Below are 22,049 nucleotides of genomic sequence, written 5' to 3' on the forward strand. Positions count from 1 at the left end.
GACCACTCAAGTACCCGGAGCACATTTACATGTCATTCAAGTGACCCGCAGCACATTCCCTGATCAGTAAATATGTCGCAGCATATTTACAGATCGCCGCGGCACAGTTCTAGTTCTCACATATGTGAGTGATCATAGGCAGTCATCAATAGCATGCACACAAACACATGGCCCTCACAAAGGGGGGGGGGGACTGACAGGGCTCTAGCCCTGGGGGCCCGGGACAGTTCTAATCATTTTTTGCTTTTTCGCGCTGTAAATTAACTACAGAAGGGGCCTGTGAAAAGTCTGATCAGGGAGCCCTCAACTCACGTGGCTCGTAGTTCAGTCGTAGATTACTGTAAGTGGCTAGAGGCACATTTACAGATCATTTGATTGGCCTGCCACACAGATTATTTTAGTGGCGTTCTTGACACATTTCCACTCAAGTGGTCTGCTGCACACTTTCAGATCATCCAAGTGACTTGTGACACATTTACAGATGATTCAAGCGGCCCGCGGCACACTTTCAGACCACCTGAACGACTCGTGGCACATTACAACTTAACTCAACCTTATGAAGAGTGTGGGAAAGTTAAATGCGTTGTGTGCCGCGAGTTCCACTGATCTTTTCATTTTTGATGTGTTCTCTTTCCTTCCCTTTGAAACCGGAGCATGCGGCCGATAGAGTAACTGACTCCAGGGCCATATACTATAATATACTGATCTGATGCGCCACACTTGGGAAACACAAATACGTAGCGTGATCACGTAGCACATTACAGCTGAAGCGAAATGATCCAGTTCGGTTCACGTGGCACAAAACGCCTACTAAGAAAACCTGGCTTTGAACGCTCCTTACGAGATACGGGGAGAGAAACCTATAGTCTCTTGTGTTTGGACAGAGCCTGTCCCCACTCCTCCCTTTTTTTGCCTTCTTATTTACGGCAACCGATCTCCCAAACAGGTTCGCTTTCTCCACTGGACTTCAGTTTTAGCACTTTGACTATACGGTGCGGGGGCGAAAAGATATGCTTCCCATCGTCCTAAAAAAAAAAAAAAAAAAAAAAAAAAAAAATTTTTCTTTGTCAGTAGCGAGTTGTGAAGAAAATAAAACAAGTCAAAAGGGACGGAAAGCAGTGACATTTTGCGATTTCTCGGAATTTTCGTAGTGAGATATTGGCCGTAAACAAAAGGAAGGGAGGGATAAAATAGGAATAGGAGAGAATTGGAATAAAATAGGACAACTGCGACAAAAGTAGGAAAATAGGAGGGCATTTCTAAAAAATAGGAAAAATAAGAGCACTGCGAGGTATGCGGGTGTTTCCCCTAACGACGACGGTAAGCATTGACGACACGACAACGCGAAAGCTCGCGTAAAATCCGGAGAAATTATAACAAATCCAGAGAGCGGGAAGAATGATGAAGAATCCGGAGTCTCCCGCCTAAATTGGGAGAGTTGGCAGGTCTGTACATTGTATATAATATATATAAAATATATTATATTATTAATATATATTAAATATATATAGTTCAAAAAAATTAATTCTCAAAAATATGTGATTAAAAAGTTTGGTTTTGTAAACCAAATTCAGAATCTCACCTTCAGGCATAAAAGAAAAAAAAAAAAAAAGTGATCTTATGCTCAAATATACATCTTTCATAATTAAACACGTTTCTAATCTGGAACAAGCCCATTAAAAGGTTAAACGAATACAGAATATGTAGTTACCTTTAAGTACCCAGTCCCTTTCATTTTGCGTCTTGTTGCCATGTATACTCAAAGCTGGAAACCTTAAGGACAAAAATATCACACTTTATACAAGAGCTAATTTATGTTTAGTTCTTTTATAAAAATGTAATTGAAAGAAAACATTTATTTAGTTAAGGCTTGACTTTAGACCTTGGAACAACACTATGAAGATAAACAAGGCGATTCAAAAATACGTGACTTGAAATATATAAATTGTTATGTTCAATAGGAAATGGTGTGAAGAAAGCAAAAGTTAAATTTTTTTTCCCATACATTCAATATTCCTAAAATGTTATTTGTTTTGGAATATGTGACATCTTCATTGCAATAAGTGCTGCAAAAATATGGAGCACAGTCACTGCCCCATCCCAAGAACTTTTTCAATCTATTTCCATGAATTTGAGTGAACTGTTTTATAAGATTAAAAACTCAGTTTCATTAGAGACTCTGCACTCTTCCAAAAACTTTAAATTTGCCTGTGCACTCCGCCCCTTCAGACTCCACGTGAAGAAAGCCCAAAACCTGATTTAAAGTAAGAGTTCTAAACATTCAAAGCCAGTGTGGGCCAAAAAAAAAATTCCCCATGACCAAAACTATGGTATCTTGATTCTCACAGTACCATCTCGAAAGGTAAATCTCTATATTGGAGAATTTTACTTAATCAGAGATAATTTTTTCATTAAATATAAATTTTCATTACATATTTATGCATTCAAATCATTTCATTGAACAGGACATTTCATGCAGAAAAATCAAATTGCCCCTCCCCCTAAAAATCATAATGGTCCCACATCCGCAATCACGGCTCCAAGGTCTCCTGATTTTTATGACTACTGTTTGTGACTTTACATTTGGAGTTTCATAAAAGACTACCTCAACAGCATGCAACTTTGAATGAGATCAAGAACCAAATTACCACAGCTTTTACGAACATCAGTACTGGCATACTGTAACAGGGATGAATTGAACTAGCCCGTATAGGCATGTGGTGCATAACACAAAAGGAAGACCCATACAACACTTATAAGTAACAGGGAAAAAACTTGAAATGTCTCAGCTGCTCATAAAATATCTATTTTGCCAACTAATAGTTTTTAAAATATATATCACTTTGAAATCAGATGATTTTTTAAAATCACCATGCATAATAACATTTTAAACAACATACCCTTGCTTCCTCATTTGATTTGTTATGTCATCAACACGCCTCTTAGTTTCAGCAAAGATGAGTGTCTGAATAAATATAGATATAAATTTTGAATTAATTTTTTTTTCAATTTCAATTTTATTAATATGTTAGATGAATGATAACAATACATTAGGTTAGTGAAAACCATCAAGGAGACACCAAGGTCCCATACTGGTTGTTACAAGGAAGCTAATTCAATAACATTTTAATTATCATACAGTGTAAAATAGTCACTATGTAATGATTTTTGAGATTGAAAAAAAAAAGAAAGAAAAACATCAAAATAGGAAGGGGGGTTGGGGGGAATACAGTGGAACTTCAGTTAACGAGCCGTTTGGGTAGTGAGCAATTTGCATAATAAGCAAAAATTTTAAAGAAATTTAGATTCTGTTAACGAGTGATGCTTTGAGCAAAAATTTTATTGCTCTGTTTATTTTTATGTTATCGCAACTGAACTGATTATGGTTTTGCCCACACGTGTTATAGAATTTTGGATAACATTCGCTACTGAGTATCCGGTAAGCATGCCTCACTAGAAAAATTAACTCTTGCGCGAGTGTGAACATTCGCGATATGAAACTAGATATAGCATTGTAACCTTCATACATACACGAGCATGAAGTTTTCTCCAACTTCAGTTTCGAGAAAACTAGGCTGATTTACATTACTAAATGTGACTGGGAGAAGAGGACTACCTATTGAATAGGAGTCCCTATTTGTCAAAGAAATTGTGTACCAAGGGAAGACCATGGACTGGAGGTGCATGAGAATGACATTCAAGAACTAGGTTAAAAATATCTAGGAGTTGACGGTAGATGAAGTGATGGATTTCTTTTGCATGCACCAGAAAGAGTTTATGCACGGCCTCTTCTGAAGTAAAGAGATGTCCCTCACATAAAATGAGATGTGAATATGGCAATCTGCAAAACTCTGTAGAAAAGAACCACCCAAATATAGCTGTAGCAGTGTGCGAACAATCAATCTGTCCAACAAACACTGCCGATTTCACATATCCCAAAAAGGAAGCAAAAGCAATAGTGTCATTGGATAGGTTCTTTTTTAAAGTCAGGCAAAAAAGATTGGAAACAGTGAGTCTGTAAATTGGCCTAAATGATAGTCCTCTTGTTATTCGAGTAATGTTTGTAAACATTATCATATTGTATATTTATTTATGGCGTCATTTATATTATATTTTATTATTGTGTTGCATTATTGATTGAATGTCATTTTTAAATGAATAATTGTAGAACAAATTATGTGAGTTTCCATTTCCTACAAAGAAGTGATTTAAATAACGAGCTATTCGGATAATGAGCACGTTGGCAGAATGAATTAAGCTCGTTAACTGAAGTTCCACTGTACTTTAGCAACCACAGATAATTCTTTTCAGTCTCTCCTCACAATATAAGTTATATATACATATTTTTGGCGTCACCCAGTCTGTCAACTCTCTTCGACAATGCCCACACCAAATTATAAAGACATAAGTTTTTAACGAATGATAAGCTTTCAAGACAATTTTTAAAAGCACAATGCAAAATGTGTAATTTATAAGGTCTGATGTAAAGAAGTCTAAGTGGACCAGTTGGTTTTACTGCATTGTCCATCTTTTTTTAAAGGAATTTGTTTAAATTTTAGTGTTCAATGTCAGTGTAATTGTTTTTGACAAACATTTTCATTTCTAGCTGTGCATTGTAAATATTGTTTATGCCTCTGCATGCCCTAAAAATACAGAAGACAATTTAATGCAATTGAATAGCATCAGAATCGCCAAACTTAAAATAGACCTACGTATCTAACTGCTTTCTTAAGCAAATTGTTGTTTCACCTATACCCAAAACGGGCACCATAATTTTGAATGTTACAGCACAAGACAATGTAAAATAGTATACAAAATGATTTTTTTCCATCCAGACAGAAGTTTTTAACAACTACTTTACTTGTCAAACCCTGAAGCTGAATGGAAAATTTATGAACCCCCCAAAAAATACAATTTCGGCTTTGGCAGAATCATTAATCAAAATATGACAAAAACTAGAAAGTAGGACATTTTACCAAAAAATAAGACTAGTGGGAGCCCTGGTGACAACTTAATGAGGTTTTACTGTATATAACACAAATTTCAATTCATATGTATACCAATATAAAAAAAAAAGACTAATGACTATTTCAAGAAAAAATATAGTTGATAAAAATTATTTTACCTTATTTTCTTTTTCTGCCATTATTTCACCAACAAGTTGATTTAGCCTAAGTGCAAGGAAGAGTGATTTTAAAAACAGCATAGATAAAACAAAACTTTGAATCAAAACAAAACTTTGAATCAAAACTCACTTGTCATTCTTTTCTGCTTCTTCAATTACATCTACAATTTGCATTATATTGTGGTTTGCTGTAAGCTGCATGGACCCAATATTGACCTGAATGTAATCTACCAAGAAATCTTCAGCCAACTTGCGTACTTCTTTGGGCCACGTAGCACTGAACATGAGTGTTTGGCGATCAGGCTACAAAATTTAAAAGCAAAATAACTAAAAAAGAAAACTAAAAATATATCACGATTACAGAACTGCAACACAGTCTCGAAAAGTTCATTTAAATCACAGACGAGTGAATTTTGGTCAGAAGGTATTTCAATCGCAGCGGAACCTCAGTAATTCAACACCAAGAAGATGGAAAAACACGTTTACTTAAGCCGATGCCAAGTTAACAAGGTTTTAATTCATTTTACCTTTTAAAATCATGAGCATGCATACATGCCCGTATGTTAGACAATTCCATCATCCACAAAGGTTTGATCACAATGTTTTCTACAAGAACATTTTGTATTGAGAATAATCCCGTATCAAGTGGAAACTGCATATTGATTGTTGAAATATACGTCATTTATGAATGCACAGTGAAGTGTGTGATGCAAAAAATGACTTTCCTCTCATTTAAAACATTCTGACCTACGTTTCTCAATCATTTTCACACAAAAAATTTACAAATCATTCACATTTATCTGTGGCTTTCATATAGGTCCACAGGTTGAGTTTTCACTTTCCCAACACCGGAATAATATGAAGTAACCCCCACTCAGTTATAAGTGTCAGGAAAATTTCTAAAAATGAGTTGTGATAATGTAAATCACAGCACACTTGAGTGGGATTTGGTCATCACGTGTGAGGTTAGAGGTTTTTCCCCTATTGAATGTTATAGCAAAAACATTAGAATATTAAATATTGAGTTTAAGGTTGCATTACATTTTCAAGATGATTTTACATTATTTGTTGTCAGGACCTAAGTCATACATATTCACCAACAGGCAATATATACCGAAACTCAGAATTTCATAAGCAGAAGCTTCTCTTTTGAATTTACTCACCCTGATTTGTTCAAAGATTTTTCTGATTTGAGGTTCAAATCCCATGTCCAGCATCCTATCAGCTTCATCAAGAACGATGAAGGTAGTGTTCTTCAAGGCAACTTTACCTGCTTCAATGAAATCTATTAACCGTCCTGGAGTGGCTATGCAAATCTGAGCACCTAAAATAAAACTCAGATCATGAATTTTTTTTTACTCACTTATGGAAATAATTATACAATTAAAAAATGTGATCACTGTATTGTTTTGCTTGAGGATTTTTTTTTTAAAGAACAGAATTGTAAAGGGATATATCCATATGGAAGAAATTATGAAAGATAGATCGTAAAATAACCGTCAAACAATCCAGTAAATAATCATACATATACAAATAGAAGGGTCTGCAAAAACGGATTCTATTTTTTATGCCTGGGAGGTATTATTTTACATTAATTTTTTCTAAAATATACAGATGAGATAGCTTTGAACATAAAATTAAATTTAAAAATTTTAAGGGTTGGGAAGTTTTTACCACAAGCGGGTAAATAATTTTTTGTTCCCCTACAAAAATAGTGTTCTGGATATTGTCTCCCACAAGATGGCAAAGCATGAAACAATTTGAAGGACAACACAGATTTATTTTACAGAATAGCTACTTACAAGCAGAGATTTGCCAAAACTCTAAAAAGACTTTCCTCAAAGATCTCTTACTAAATTCAATTACTTAACAAACTGCCCTTTAGTTCTGCTTTGATGTTACTTATATACGTCCAGAAAAGTTTGAGAACGTTCTCCACAATTCTTGTGGGATCTCAAATTATTTTGCTGTGATGATGGGTGCCAAACTTGTCTAGTTTCCCCATTTGGCAAGATCTACAGAGGAATGTATTTTTTTTTACATAAAATAAGGACTATTTACATAATTTTCATAATAGGTTTTTGTTAAAAATCACTGATATTTGTGACATTTGTCTAGTATAATTTCAAAAACTCCCTTTAATAATCAAGTTTTAAATAATTTAATACCAAACAATTGTTTGGACCTCAGTTGCTTTTTATTTTTTTTTTTGTAAACCGAAGTTGGTGTGTTGCGGACACGCCAACTCCAGTTTTAATTTAATACCAAACAATTGTTTGGTTTTAATTTAATACCAAACAATTGTTTGGTTTTAATTTAATACCAAACAATTGTTTGGTATTAAATTAAAACTGGAGTTGGCGTGTCCGCAACACACCAACTTCGGTTTACAAAAAAAAAAAATAAAAAGCAACTGAGGTCCATTACTTTCCGATATGTCCTCCTATGCTAATAATTCAGAGAGGATTCAAATATTTTATATTTCTCATATTGCCGTAGAATGTTTGGCTTGAAATGAAAAGAAACTTTCATATTTATAATTTATAAATCTTATTTATAATTTACGAAAAAAAAAAACCATGTGAAATATATAAAATATATGTGTAAGATTAGTAAGATCTTTATAATGGTTACATTATAAAGCAGAATTGATTAATGTAATGATTTTGAAATCTGTTATCTCTGGTGATTGGTCAGAGCATAATACCTCTAAAAAATGGCTTTTTGATCTACAAGTAAGTCTTGCTGATTATAACTAATTAGAAGTGAGATAAATGCACACATACGCGCGTACAGCTAAACAGCATGCTGATGTATGATATTTTCATTTCTGTTTGTGTATGCGCTTTACAGGGGTGGGAAGTGACTAAGTCCATTTCGGAGCAGCAAATTCGGGATTTGGAGCAGCAAAATATGGGATTCGGAGCAGATATTTATAAATTGGAGCACTGAAATTAACAAGAATATTTTCGTTAACCCTCAACCCTTTTCAAAATAAAACTGCACTGTCTTTTGTTATCAAACATCTTTTCGTCGGCTTAATTTTTGTTTTTGGTGTTTTAGGCTTTTGACACCTTGTTTGAAAGAGCGGCTGTCATAAAATTTTTTGCACCAGTCTATTTAAGATGATTTTTGCTTACTGAGGGCACTATTTGCTGCCTTGAACAGAAGCACTTCAAATGAGCTACAAAAATTTTATAAGTTTTACATTTTTTTTATACTTGGAAAGAAATTGTTGCAAAATGGGAGAGAATTTCGGAAGAATCAACTCTATGTTTGGCGATTCAGCACTCATTATCTGGCGAGATTGCCGAATAACGAGCGTTAAATCGCCAAAGTTTCTAAACTAACATTCGCAATTCGGCGAACATGCGCTTTTTACTCCCGGAATGAAATTTTTTTTTCACGAAACATCAGGATTTAGCACAATGACAATCGACTACAGTAATTTCTGCTGCTTTCAGTGAAGACTTTTTTTTTTAAACGGAAACACTCGAATTTGCACTTTAAAGCTGAAAGGCATTGTAAACCATCTTTAGTTCCACGATCACGGACAATATCTGGGTTTCGCGATGGAAAGCCCTATCAGGGGCCGATAGTTTAAGGATAGTGGAATAAAACACGCTCTTCTCGTAAAGAAACGTTTCGTGGCTAGCAGGAACAACAATTTTTTGGCGTCCTTTCCGAAATTCCGGGCATACTGAAACGAAATTCGCTATTTGGCGCAGAAAAATACGAAAATATGCCATTGGAGCAGGATGGCGCAAGATATTAGTTTTGGCGCAGTGCGGCGCAGAGTTCCCACCCCTGGCTTTAGTTTTCATTTTTAAATGACCCCCCATGAAATAATTTTTTTGCTATATTTCACTATTCTTGCTACTGTATTGGCAAAAATACCATTTTGCTGGCAAAATGACTAACGCCAACCCTTGACTCATTAACGCCAGTTACTTTTTACCTCTCTACATCCATCCAAAAGAAAAAAAAATAATACCAAATTCACCAGTGACAAACAAATCACTGAACCTGACCACTCATTTGCAGTTTGACACTAAACTTCCTACGTGCCCCTAAAGCAGAATATACCGAAATCTGTTACGCGTGTCACAGAACAATATAAAAGAATTTCAAGAAAAATGTAGAAAACACTATTATGGAAATTTTTTACTGCAGAACATTTCCAGTCCGCTAAGGGATTGTTGCAGAATAACGCAAAACATTCTGCTTTGAGGGTTATAGCGATGAAAAATGTTTTTACAATAAACTGATAATTGAAACATGGCACTCGGGAAAAGTTGCACGCTTGCTCCGAAACCACTTTATTAAAACTAGTATGCCACAAAAAGATCATAAGTGTGCTGCAAAGTCTTAACTAAAGTTTGTTGGAATATTTGTCTTTTTATCAATATAGTAATAAATTGTTTTGTAATAAATTTTTTGGGGTTAGCAATTAAACCACTGAAACTACTTTTTTTTTAAATTTTAATTCAACTGTGCAGTAGGGGAAAAAAAAACACAGAAGACACTGTCCCAAACACATTTAAGTCTGAAACACAATGCTACAGGAAGTATTTAAATAATATCAATGAACATAATTTCACACAGAATGAATAATTTTCTAACCTCTTTCGATCTCTCTCAACTGAGGACCTTTAGGAGCACCACCGAAGACACATGAGTTTTTGATATTTGCTGGCCTTCCAAAATCAATACACACTGACTGGATCTGCTGGGCAAGTTCCCTGGTTGGTGACAAAACTAACACCTAGAAAAAAGTTCTGGTCATAATACGGCAATTTACATAATTCTGGTCTGCAACTAATACAACTTCTACCTGCAACTAATACAACTTCTACCTGCAACTCTGAGAACTAGCATAAATAATTCATTTAAGCAATTAAAGTACTTGTATTAGTTAACAATTTAAAGCTGGAACGGGTATCATTTCTAAGATGAAAGAAAAAAGATATTGCTCATGTCAAACTTTATTCTAAACACAGTGAAACCTCGATAAGATATTCTGTGGACCAAGAAAAAACATAGTTGTGGAGGGATTATCGCTATAGAGACAGCACTGTTTAACATTAGATATTTAAAATACATTTCTAAACAAGACTTGAAAAACGTTGAAGAGATTTATCATTGCATAAAGTGTCATTGTAGAGATTTCACTGTATTTTTAAATAGTATTACAGTATCTTTATAATTCGGGCTTCGAGATATGGTGCTGGAATTTTCAAGGGTCTTCAGTGAATCCCTATGCCTGAATTACACTGTAGTAGTATAAAAAAAATTTAATAACATTCACATCTAGTCCTACGGATATGAGAGCCCATATCAGCTTCTTATACAGAGGCCTCAATCTTAGAGATTGATGACTAAGTTACACTACACACGTCATCAAAGAGCTCGGCAGGCCATGCGTTACAAACACCAGGTATAATGATTTATACCTGTTCAACATCTTCAAGTGATTATCTTCTGAACTATTTTGAAAGAATGATAAGGCCAAGGGGGAACCAGGGTGGGAAAAGTTTGAGAACCATTCAGCTAAACCATTGAGTTAAAAACAAAGTTAAGAATATAAAGAACAAATACACACGTTTAAGACCCCCCCACCCTTAAAAACCAATTTCTAGTGTTTTTTTGTTTGGATAATAAGAGTTTTCAATAATTCGAAGTGGCCTCTGTCCCATCCACCTCTAAGTCTTGAAAAAAATTCCCTTATTCATACGAATATCACTTGGTTGTGACAAATGAAACTACTACTGTTAACGTAAATTAAAATCTTAGATTGGTGTCAACAAGACTTATTATTCACATTAGGGAGCAGACTCTGCTTTATAAGTAAATATTTGAAAAAAATCACTCACAATTGGACCATCTCTTGGATCAGATGATGAAGGGGTCTGATGAAAAATATGGACAACACCAGGCAGCACATACTAAAAAAATTCAGATAGATATTTCCACTAAAGAATATTGCAATATAGTTCAAAATATCAATTCAATAACACAGCTAACCAGAAACTAATTCTAAAATTTTCGGCAAAATATACAATTATTAAAGGTCAAATTCCATTATAATGAGCTCCAAGACAATAGAAAAAAAATCACTTCGTTATAACTAAATTTTGACACAAAAGAATTCCAGGTTTTTACATTGTTCTTATATAAACGCATCTGGAGGATTAGAAAAGTTTTCATTACAACAAGATTTTTGCTGTAACATATATTAAAATGGGAATCGACTGTATATAATTGTTATAAATGCCACAGATAAATTCACAGGGATATGAAAGCACTCACAAATTTAAATTACAAACCAACACATTTTGCCAAACTATATAAGGCAATGTAACAAGACGGACAAAACTGATTATTTACAGAAGTGTCACCCACAAATGATTTTTCTTGAAAATAAATGTTCACATTGAGTTTCAAATACTACGTATTGCAATGATTTCTGAAGGAAACACACGCATGGTCTAACTTACGAACATCAGCCGCCCGCTGTAGCCATTTATGTGCAATCAATATACCAAAAAAAAAAAAAAGATTCTAAAAGATTTAATCAATGCTCCCCACAACATATTTGTACTTTGTAAGCACTCCGGTCAGTCAGAACGACTTTACGGTCATTCCACAGCAATGAAGTCAAAAATTATGAAAAAAATAATTAAAACTTTGAATGTGACATACCATTTTATTTCACACACATTCTAGTATAAAAATCTGGCAACAGATTAGAAATACTTTGAATCTGGCAAATGTTCAGACTTGAAATGCACATGGTTGAAGTTTATGGGAGTTTTATCTTCAATTTGATGCTGCAGAATGTCATTTTTATGAATATTTAAACAAAAAAAAATATCTTGAAGAATATTGTTTTATTTTCAGCAGTAGATGAATGTAAACTATAATTCATTACTGGCTTTGAATAATACTAAATTATGTTATTTCACTTTATTTCTGTTGTTTTGAATGTTACTTTCTTGGTCATAAAAACTGTTTTTTCGTTCTGAGTATCAATTTTATGAACAGAAATTTCCACTTTAATTTTCTCTTTTTCTAAGCTCTGGTCTACTGGAAAAATTTCAAAAACATTTTAGTAAAATTATTCCAATTTCTATAGCTGTGATTAATGAACAATATTTGTGTGACCAACGTAACTGAATAAAGTTTTGCCACTATGAATTTCTATGTTCACATTATTTTTTGTTTATTTAAAATTTTCTCCAATTTTCAGTTATGTTTCAAGTTAAGATATGATGTATAGCTGAGAATGTTTTTTTTATTGCCTTTTTAAAGGAAAAAAAAATGGCACCAGCAAGTGCTAAATAAAGGAAAAGTTGTGCTAACCAAAAAAACTAGAGTTGATATGAAATTATTGCGACTAAAGTGAAAAAACAATGCAAAATGGATAGAGAAAAAACAGCATGCACCGAAATTTAAAATGAAAAAATGAAGTTCCCAGAGCTTTGGAAACACTCTCCAAAAAAACCAAAGGACTACCATTTCTCGGACTAAAAAAAGTTATTTGTAAAAAAATGGCTACTGATTTAGAGATTCCAATTTCTGGTAAGAGCATAATAAAAAGTAATTAGAAAGGAATATCTGCTGAAATGAAAACTAAGGTTGAATTTTATCAAAGATAGTTCTCATCGACTTCCGGGAAGAAAAGAAGTAAAATTAGAGATCCAGTAACTAAGGAGAAAGGGATTTTTGGCAAGACATCTAATGTTAAATTTGAAGGTGTAGGAATTATTCAAAGCTGAAAATCCTGTTTCAATAGGCGTTTCTAAATTGTCAATTTAGACCAGTGGAAGTAAATAGTTCCAAAGTTCAAGTTTGTTGTTGCCCTTATCATGAAAACATGTCTTAATACATTTATGTGGAAATTGCAATATTAAATCTGTGAATGATCTTTTGGCAATGATCATTGCATGAAAGCAGAATGTGAAACATGTTCATCACAGTTTTTCAAGACAATTTCCAACTCTGTGGAAGTTAAACCTGAAGGTGTGGGTGAGTGTACAGCAGTGAAATTGATGTAAATTAGAAGTTAAAATTTACCCCTAGTGTTTTTTACCTCAGAGGTTATCTAAACAGACTGATAAATTGCAAGACATGTCTAAAACATGACTCACAAAGCAAAAGAGCTGAGAAAGCAGAAATATAATTTGCTGCCAAATGAGATCTTACTCCAAATAGATTTTTCTCAAAATTATCAAAAACTCCAAAATGAAATGATGACAGCACAATGGAAAAATGACAAAGGACCCAACTGTAATATATTACAGAAAACTAGATTTAGAAAAGTCATATTTCTCTTTATATCAGGATTTAAGCTACGGTCGAATTTTTACAAAATGTAAAATTTTTAAAATTATATTTCATAAGAAAATTTTTTTCGCAAATCTTAAAATGTGAAAGTAGTAGCAGCCACTTTCACAAAAATACGTACAGGAGGTACAAATTGACATCCAACCATCAATCATTAGCATTGTAGCATTTTGCTAAAGCTTCCACCCCCCTTTCACTGAAGGAATTTTTTTATCTATCTGAAACCCCGCATTATATCCGACCCAAAAAACATGAAGTCAAGATTTTTAATGAATATTTGATAGCAGATTTTCAAAAAAAAAATCACCAATGTTACAGTAGGAAAGACTAACTTGAAGCAATGGTGCTGCTGCACATTTCAAGAATCATTACTCAATGGCTGCAATGTCATGTTTGAACTTAATTTCAGAGTAGAACTTTTGTGCATCTTACCATGCAAAAGGTCCTCATGATGGCATTGGGGCAGTCCGAAAGTGCCATGTTTGGAAAAAGGGCTTACAAGGTAAAATTCATATAGCTGATGCAAGTTAATTCTTCAAAGAAGTGGACCAAAGTAGCCTGAACATCTCAAACGTATATACAGACCTGCCAACATTGAAAACATGTAATTTTCTCACAAAAATCCTGCAACCATACCTTAATTTCCCGTACATAATCCGCAGAGTAAAAGTCAGATAAAGAATTAAATGTGAAATTAGCAAAATATGTGTATATTTTTATAAGGTAACAGACTGTGCAGGGATGTAACATTTAGAAGCAGCAACATTTTTCTCTGAAAATCACACTTTCCTCAAATTTCATTAAGGGGAGGGGAGAATAAAATTTATTCATGCAGATTACATGGCATTTTTTGTTCTCAAAGTATCGAAATGCTAATGTGAAACTTATTGCATTAAAATATGCACTTTTTAACGTTTGAAATACTCATGGGTATAAAATATTTATTCTAGAACTCTATTACATTAAATATGATCAGACGTGCCAACTTTTGGAATTCAAAAATACAGATTCGCCGGGATGTTACCCTTCCCTGCGGACCCGATAAAGAAAAATTGTTTTGTTTTTTTTGAAAAAAAAGTGCCCTTCCCTTCCTCCCTAAGCAGGTCCTGCATAACCCCTGAGCAGAATATAATCATCTTGGATGCTATTAGTGATGGATAATCTTGGGCACACAAAGTCGATGTCATGACATCCTGAAAGCTCAGGGCAAATCTAAAAAAATTCCAATCTAAATGAAATTGAAAATTTTTATGTGTGAATGTTATGTTGGTCATGTGGAATGACCCTTTATTATGAAAATGAAATACCAAAATGACTTACAGCAAGAGTTTTTCCAGACCCTGTCTGTGCAATGCCAACCATATCTCTTCCACTCAAAGCTATAGGCCAACCCTGTGATTGGATGCATGTTGGCTTCTCAAAGTTCATTTCGTAGAGACCTCTTTCAATGTATTCTGATGAATAAACAAAACACTATTTAGGTTAAAAGACAAGTCACTTATCACATTTTCAGTTATCAAATGAAAGTTTAAGTTGAAACACTGCCATTAGCAAGGCTCGACAAATCTCATGCACCAGACCAACCAAAAATTCATCCACATTGATAGTATGATGGTTAAATTCGAAAATTTAAGGACAAAATAAAATTCTGAGATTACATGACTGTTCCTTACAAAATAGCAATTGGGGGAATGGAAAAAAAAATCAAATCGTTGAAAGTCTTTGGGGAAAAAACCCCCACATTTTAAATTCTTCTAAGGGAAATTCTAGTTTCTCAAAAAATTTGACTGGCAAATGATTTCATTCTTTTTTTCAAGACCCTAGCGTTTGGTTAAAGGTTTATGTTATCGACAAACCCACACCCAAAAGCTTCTGATTATTTAATCTTCATCAACAGGAATTAAAAAATGGAAAAACAATTGGTTCACAAATCGATATTAACACTTCATAAAAACAAGAATTTATGCTCTCCTAAAAAAATTCATTTCGCTTAGGAGACCAGGTGAAATATTTGAAATTTCTTTACATGGAAAAGATACATTTAAAACACTATATTTAGCTCCTAAAATTTACAATTCCTTGCCATTTGAATTAACAAATATAGCTCCATATTCTAAATTTAAAAAGGAATTACTTTATTACATTGCAGCTATCACTAATATTGAAGACTTTTTAAATGTAGATCATGGGGCTATGCTATTAAGTGTACTTGAATTAAAATTGCTGTTTCAACTATGATCATTAACCTCATTGATTGGTTGTCAGTACAGGTATAATTGCCCTTTGACAACACACACTTGTATTGTTTTATATATTTATTTTGCTCTTCAAACCACGGATCTGTATTCGAATAAATTTGAAAAAAAAAAAAACCCCTTGTATTAAACGACAAAAAAAGTTGGACAAAAATTACTGCAGTTAGAAATGTTTATATATATACAAAACTTACCAGGAAAGTTTCCTTCTTTGAAATGCATAAGGGGTTTAGGAACATCTCTGCCCACTACGGTCATTTCATTTAAATTCATATAGCTCTGCACATCAACCTTCAAAGAAAATATATTGAAATTTTAAATGAGAAATTTATGGGATAAAAGAAGAGTTCAAACAAGAAATATGAAACAAAGTTTACTCACATCTGAGCGGTTCATCACATCATCATGTTCTTCATACAAATTCTTCTGAATGGGACTCATACTGCTCAAGTCATAATCAACACGCTTCATGTTTCCCCCATACTGGTTTTCTCTAGAACTATTTCGGTTGAAGCCAAAGCCACCACGTCCAGATCCCCTGCCTCTTCCCATACCATAACTTCCACCTCTGCCACCACTAGAATATCCTCTACCCCCACTGCAAGTGGAAAAAAAAATTGAATAAACTGCTGGAAAAAAAATTTAAATAAAAAAGATCATGCAACACTTCACTATATATTATGTTAACTTTATAACAATCATATTACAAAAGTTGAATGTAAGCATTCACTAAATCTGCCATCCCTAAAAGCAAAATGTTTCACATTGTTCTGCAAGAGGTCCTTGGGCAACTGAAAATGCTCTGCAGTAAAAATTACCGTAAGAGTTTTCTCCACCTTTTCTTGAAATTCTTCCAGATCGCTCAACAGTGGCCCTGATTGTTTAGCAACACACATAGCAGATTTCATTATATTGTGCTTTCAGTGTCTGTCATATGAATATTTCAAAAACAAATTTCAAATAAAGTAAACCTATGGGCTTCTACTTTGCATTTCTAAGTATTTGTCACTGATAATTTTTTTTATTTAAAAAAGCACAAAATATATTTCAGGGACAAAACAAAACCACATTGTAAGGACGTGGCATTGTGAAAAATCCATAGTGTATTCTATGAAAAAAATTTATACTTATGAAAATATCACATTTATAGTTACGATTATGAACTGTAGTAGACTGAAATGAATTCACCATTTTTGAAAAAGATGGTTTTTGGTACTTCAAATTCATGTATGATTCTTGAAAACTTGTTTCCCCCCATTATAAATTTTGAGTTGAAAAACAATTGGTTACAAGCCTGTAAATATATAGCTGTCAATGTCCAGCAGGATATGAAGAAATCATGGTTTGATTTAAATCACATTGATTAAAAATTAACTGATTGCTTATTAAAACAAATCTTGTTAATCATTAAAAATGCATATTTCCATATTGCCTGCTTTTTTCTCCTTATCAAAGTTAATTAAGCACTAATGAATAAACCAGAAACAAACATACAAAAAATATGAACACAAAAAATCTATTAGGACATAGAATTCAAGGCTTTGTGCAAAACAAAAGATTCCCCCTCTGCTTTTCAATCAGGGGAAACCCCAGTGCCACATTGTAATGCACTGAAAATAATAAAGTTTAGCTTTTAAATGCCAAGTTCAAATCCCTATATTTTCCTGCAATTTTTTGCCATACACAAAATCTAGAAATATAGTTTTCTTTCTACACTGTATCTAGGGATTAAGTTAAGTGTGTCTATAATTACCCACAAAGACCTACAAGGTTCATACTCTCTGAAAGTAAACTTCAAGGACTATCCAAGTACTTTTCCAGGCAAAATTTTAAAATTCAAGGGCACTCATACTGCGGTAGATAAAGATCGCAATTAAAAAAAAAAAAATTACATATTTTTTACATTTATGTTCAATATTTATTAATATTTAATTTTATTTGAAATGATAATTTATTAAAGAGAATTTTTAAAAACAATTATAATTCTTATTTCAACTTGTAGACAATGTCAAGTTCTAAAGATCTTTAAAAAAAATTGTAATCTAGCATAGTTTTTAAGGTTTTAATCTAAAGGTTTCTGAAATCTTTATAACCAAACTTTTAAAACCTCATATGATCGAGAATATTCTTGGAATATTCTACAGAACTAAAAGTTATCATTGGGGGTGATTATACCAAAAATTGTTTTGTTGCTAATGTTTCAGGCAATGAAAACTGATTTATATTTCACAATATAAACAAAACTAGTAAAAAAAATTTAAATTATTTAAAAGAAAAATGAATATTCTCGATTATTCTCCAATTTTTACATCCAGGAAAATATTCTCACCTCACATCTCTAAGCCAAATCATTATTCGTCCCATCCCCAGTTCCAACAGCACAAATGGAAAAGAAAATGTCATCGTTATACACCAAGGCATGAATCTACATCCTGGTGGATTCAAGATTCAATAACTAACCAGGACGAATCCAAATGTCTTTTCTACTTAAATCACATTTTTATCACACAGGAGCAACCAAAGATTACTGCCAAAATGCCCAGCTGCAAGATGTGGGAACAATGCCACGGTAAACAATTGGGATAGCTATGAAAAGTTGTGCACAATAGTCATCTGATCATTTTAATTGCACTACGGTCATTTCCTACACACGAGGGCTGATAAGACAGAACCGAAAATTTAATGGCGGTTCCAAACAGCAACGTGACGGATTTTTCCACTCGCCAGTATGCGACTCCCCATGGCAATAATATTTAGTATGGTCATACCGCTGTTTCTTTTGCACATCTGTGGCTGAACAGATCAATTTTCTAAACAAATTGGTCAGCGTCAATGTGGCTAAATTCTTTAGTGCTAAATCTGGCAACCATGATAACAAAAATTATTTGCTAGCTTCAACAACCCTTTGTCCAATCACATTACATATTTAGTTGATTTTAAATTTTTTTCTTAGTTACCACATTGTCTGTACATTTCGAATGATTAATGTAATAAATTACATTTTTTATGTAACTAAGTGTTCTTCGTCAGCCACCTTAAATTGTCCACCCCGAAAGTTACTATTGCCAAATGCAAAAAAAGTCACTGGGACGGCGATAATCAGGCTTATAGGAAAATTAACCCACGGACATACAAGTCTTGCAGCTATTTAAAGTTCCACACAAACCGGAACAAGGGGAACCTATGCCATAGACAACCCCTACATTGAGATTAGAATCTACTATTCAGACTTGCAAGTACCCAGAGCATGATTCCATGATATATGAATGTATTATCAAAAATCTAAAACTTAACAAAATGATGAATTAACTTTTTAATGGCCTTTAGTTTTATTAATTGCAAAATAATGTTTTTCTTACATGAAAGCACTTGATTTTTTTTCTTCCTGAATGCATGAGATTCCAAACACTTAATTTACAAAATAAAAATGTCATTCATTCAACACTTATGTCATAAATTAAGTTTTTTTAAATCTCATTTTTAAGGAATAAAATTTAATATGACAACTTTTTTGTTTTGATTTTAATATTGTTTCTAAGGACATAAGCAAGTCTAGAAAACACAAGAAATTTTTCTTTTCCTCATGAATTTTATGGTTGATATCTCTAAACTAATGGATCAAGAGAAAAAAAAAAAAAAAAATAAAAAAAAAATAGAAAATCAATTCAAATCATAATTAGGCCAGGTAAAAGGTTAATATAGCTAAACCAAGCATGCACATATAAACATAGCATAAATGAAAATATGCCAACAATAGGACAGATTTTTTTTTTTTTATGATCTAAAGATGAAGTTTTTTTTAAAAGATCAGCAAAAATGTTTCATCTTTAAATCATAAAAAATACAAGCCCTAGTCATCAACATTATATACTAGCCATCTTCAACCTGTTGCTCGTGAACACCTTAGTGCTCATTGCTCCATGTTCGATTTCGAGCACTTAAATGCTCCAATTTAATACCCTGTAAAAATTAAATTCAGGAACCACAATAATGCAGAGACTTCAGGCATACATATGCCAGAGTTACCACAATAATGGGTACTCTTCTTTTGTATAGGCAGTGCTCACTCACAACACTAAAAAAAAGGTTGGAGACCCCACTATGCACTCAAGTTTACATTAGATTTCTTTATTCAAAACAAAGTACCCAGAACAAAATTTCTAATTAACTTGTGCATGTGCAGTTTTTTTTTTTGTAAAAAAATTTATTACTTCATTGGGGGGGGGGGGGGGGATCGGGTTATATACTTACTTATACAGGTCAATTTTAAAGGAAAAAATGCAGGTGTTTCGTGTTGGTTTCAGTTGAAACCAAAGTTTAAAACTTGGGTTTGAAAAAAATTCTCTTTTAACAAATCTTACAAGTTATGATTACACATGAGTTAGCCATTAAAAAACATATGCTGAATTCATGACCCTCCATCTTTAGATGTGGCCTGCAACCTTAATTATACCTCATAATTTTATAAGAATGAACTAAGCGGCATATTTACAGATCACTTGAGTAGCCTGCGACATTCTTGCTTTAATTACGTGAACTTCCAGATCACTTAAGTGGCTTGCTGCACACAAATTGTCGATCGACAACAGAGATTTGGCCTTGTTCAGTTCAAAAAGAAAAAGGTGCGACACATTATTAGATCATTTAAGTGGCATGACAGTAAGATGCTTGTCTATGACCGTGAAGGTTACCATCACGGTCCCAGGTTGAAATCTGAGGGAGGATATAGATATTTTTTCTAACAAGCTTGAGGTGACCATCTTTTCGCAAAGATTTTCTTTCACATTTTACGGAAAATTCGACCGTAGCTTAAACCCTGTAACCCCCCCCCCCGTATATTACAAAATAGCGATACGACCAGAGTTGGTGTTTGGCTAAATAGATCATTTGAATGACTCACGACATGTTTTGAAATCAATGAAGTGGCCCACACTCCAAAAAAGGTGATTCCTTGATTTAAAACATTACTCTCATGAAGTACCAGACATAACAAGTAATGCAAATCTAAAACACTAATTACAAAAAAAAAAAAAAGTTTCCACAGTTAAACCAAACACACATATCAGCACAGCAAAAATACAACGCCACAACAGGCAAATTGCCCAAACGAGGTGGCTGACTTAAGAACATCATGGATCCCCGAGCCATTTTTTTTTTGGAGGCCCTACCTACTACTGCTACACCACACATGCACCCCGCGCGGAACCCCCAACGAATCTGTACATGAATGTGCGTGTACGTGTAGTGAAACCTGACGTGAAGTTTTTTTGTTTCTCTGTAATACTTGTTATGTGTAGTGCTGCCATCTGCCACCAGTTTTTCTAACTATGAGTGAAGTGTTATGATTGAATGATTTATCGTTGTAGGACTGTTGCTCTCTGTGGCGAGACTTTTTAACGGGGAGATCGGCTCGCATTTGCGCCTTGAAGTTGGGAACCACAGAAAACCAACTTCAGCCAACCACCACTGTGGGGTTCGAACCCGGATCCTCGCATCACGAGTCCGTCACTATAACCACTCGACCACCACAGCGGCATGAAAAGTAAAATGTCATCAACACTATACGCTAGCCATCTTCAACCTGTTGCTTACAAGCACCAACAATGCTTATTGACCCTGTCAGATTTCATGATTGCAAATACCCGACTAATTGAGTTTTCTGTAAAAAATTACATTCAAGGATTACAATTATGTATATCATAAGCATAGAGTTGCCATAAGAGACATTTTCTGAAGGTTTTTAAGACCCGCAGTTTATACACATAGGTGCCAATTCCCCCACTTGATAAGTCTGGCTGCTCACGTGACAAAAAGTTTCCAGCTGAACAAAACATGTCACAAAAAACAAAGGTCAGATTTCCTGAGAACTTATGACACTTATTTCTAGGAACATTCTGGTATATTTTCAATGATTTTGGCTGTCCCAACTTAAAAAACATTTTTCCATGAAGCCTACTACTGCATCTCGTCCATATTTCTCTGCGGAACCTCTAATGAATTGGTATATGTTTCAAGGTGTGTGTTGTGAACCTGACATGAAGTTTGTTTCTGTGTAATGCTTGTTACATGTACTGCCATCTGCCACCAATTTTCCTCACTATAACCAAATAATTTTATCAGTGTACCCCTAACTACTCTGCGGCGAGAATTTCAAGGAGAGATCGGTTCACATTCGCGTCTTGAAGTTGGGAACCACAGAAAACTAACTTTTACTGACAGCAAGGTTTGAAACCCGGATCCTCACGATGCGAGTCCATCACTATGACCACTCCACAACCACACTGGCTCCATGAAGCCTACTTGGGTTTTATTCATTGCTCAAA

General features: G+C 33.9%; 1 protein-coding gene across 3 annotated transcripts in view; it reads right to left on the reverse strand.

The window, feature by feature from the left end:
* The window catches only part of LOC149071663 (putative ATP-dependent RNA helicase DDX5), a 34,088-nt gene that overhangs the window by 8,182 nt on the left and 3,857 nt on the right, over nt 1–22,049 (reverse strand). For all 3 annotated transcript variants that reach the window (XR_016194570.1, XM_089247755.1, XM_089247754.1), the window contains exons 2-11: nt 16,108–16,324; nt 15,921–16,017; nt 14,792–14,925; nt 10,999–11,070; nt 9,749–9,890; nt 6,289–6,449; nt 5,256–5,428; nt 5,126–5,171; nt 2,901–2,965; nt 1,712–1,773 (exon numbers count right to left, since the gene is read on the reverse strand). Coding sequence is in view for 2 of the 3 variants with exons in the window: in XM_089247755.1 (XP_089103881.1) it covers nt 1,712–1,773; nt 2,901–2,965; nt 5,126–5,171; nt 5,256–5,428; nt 6,289–6,449; nt 9,749–9,890; nt 10,999–11,070; nt 14,792–14,925; nt 15,921–16,017; nt 16,108–16,324 (1,169 nt within the window). In the remaining variant the exon portion in view is untranslated. The remainder of the gene's footprint in view (nt 1–1,711; nt 1,774–2,900; nt 2,966–5,125; nt 5,172–5,255; nt 5,429–6,288; nt 6,450–9,748; nt 9,891–10,998; nt 11,071–14,791; nt 14,926–15,920; nt 16,018–16,107; nt 16,325–22,049) is intronic.

The sequence above is a fragment of the Pholcus phalangioides genome, unplaced genomic scaffold (assembly GCF_987345545.1).
Source record: "Pholcus phalangioides strain wild (caught in Gottingen) unplaced genomic scaffold, Ppha-v1.0 ptg000018l_1, whole genome shotgun sequence".
In the NCBI taxonomy this organism is placed as follows: domain Eukaryota; kingdom Metazoa; phylum Arthropoda; class Arachnida; order Araneae; family Pholcidae; genus Pholcus; species Pholcus phalangioides.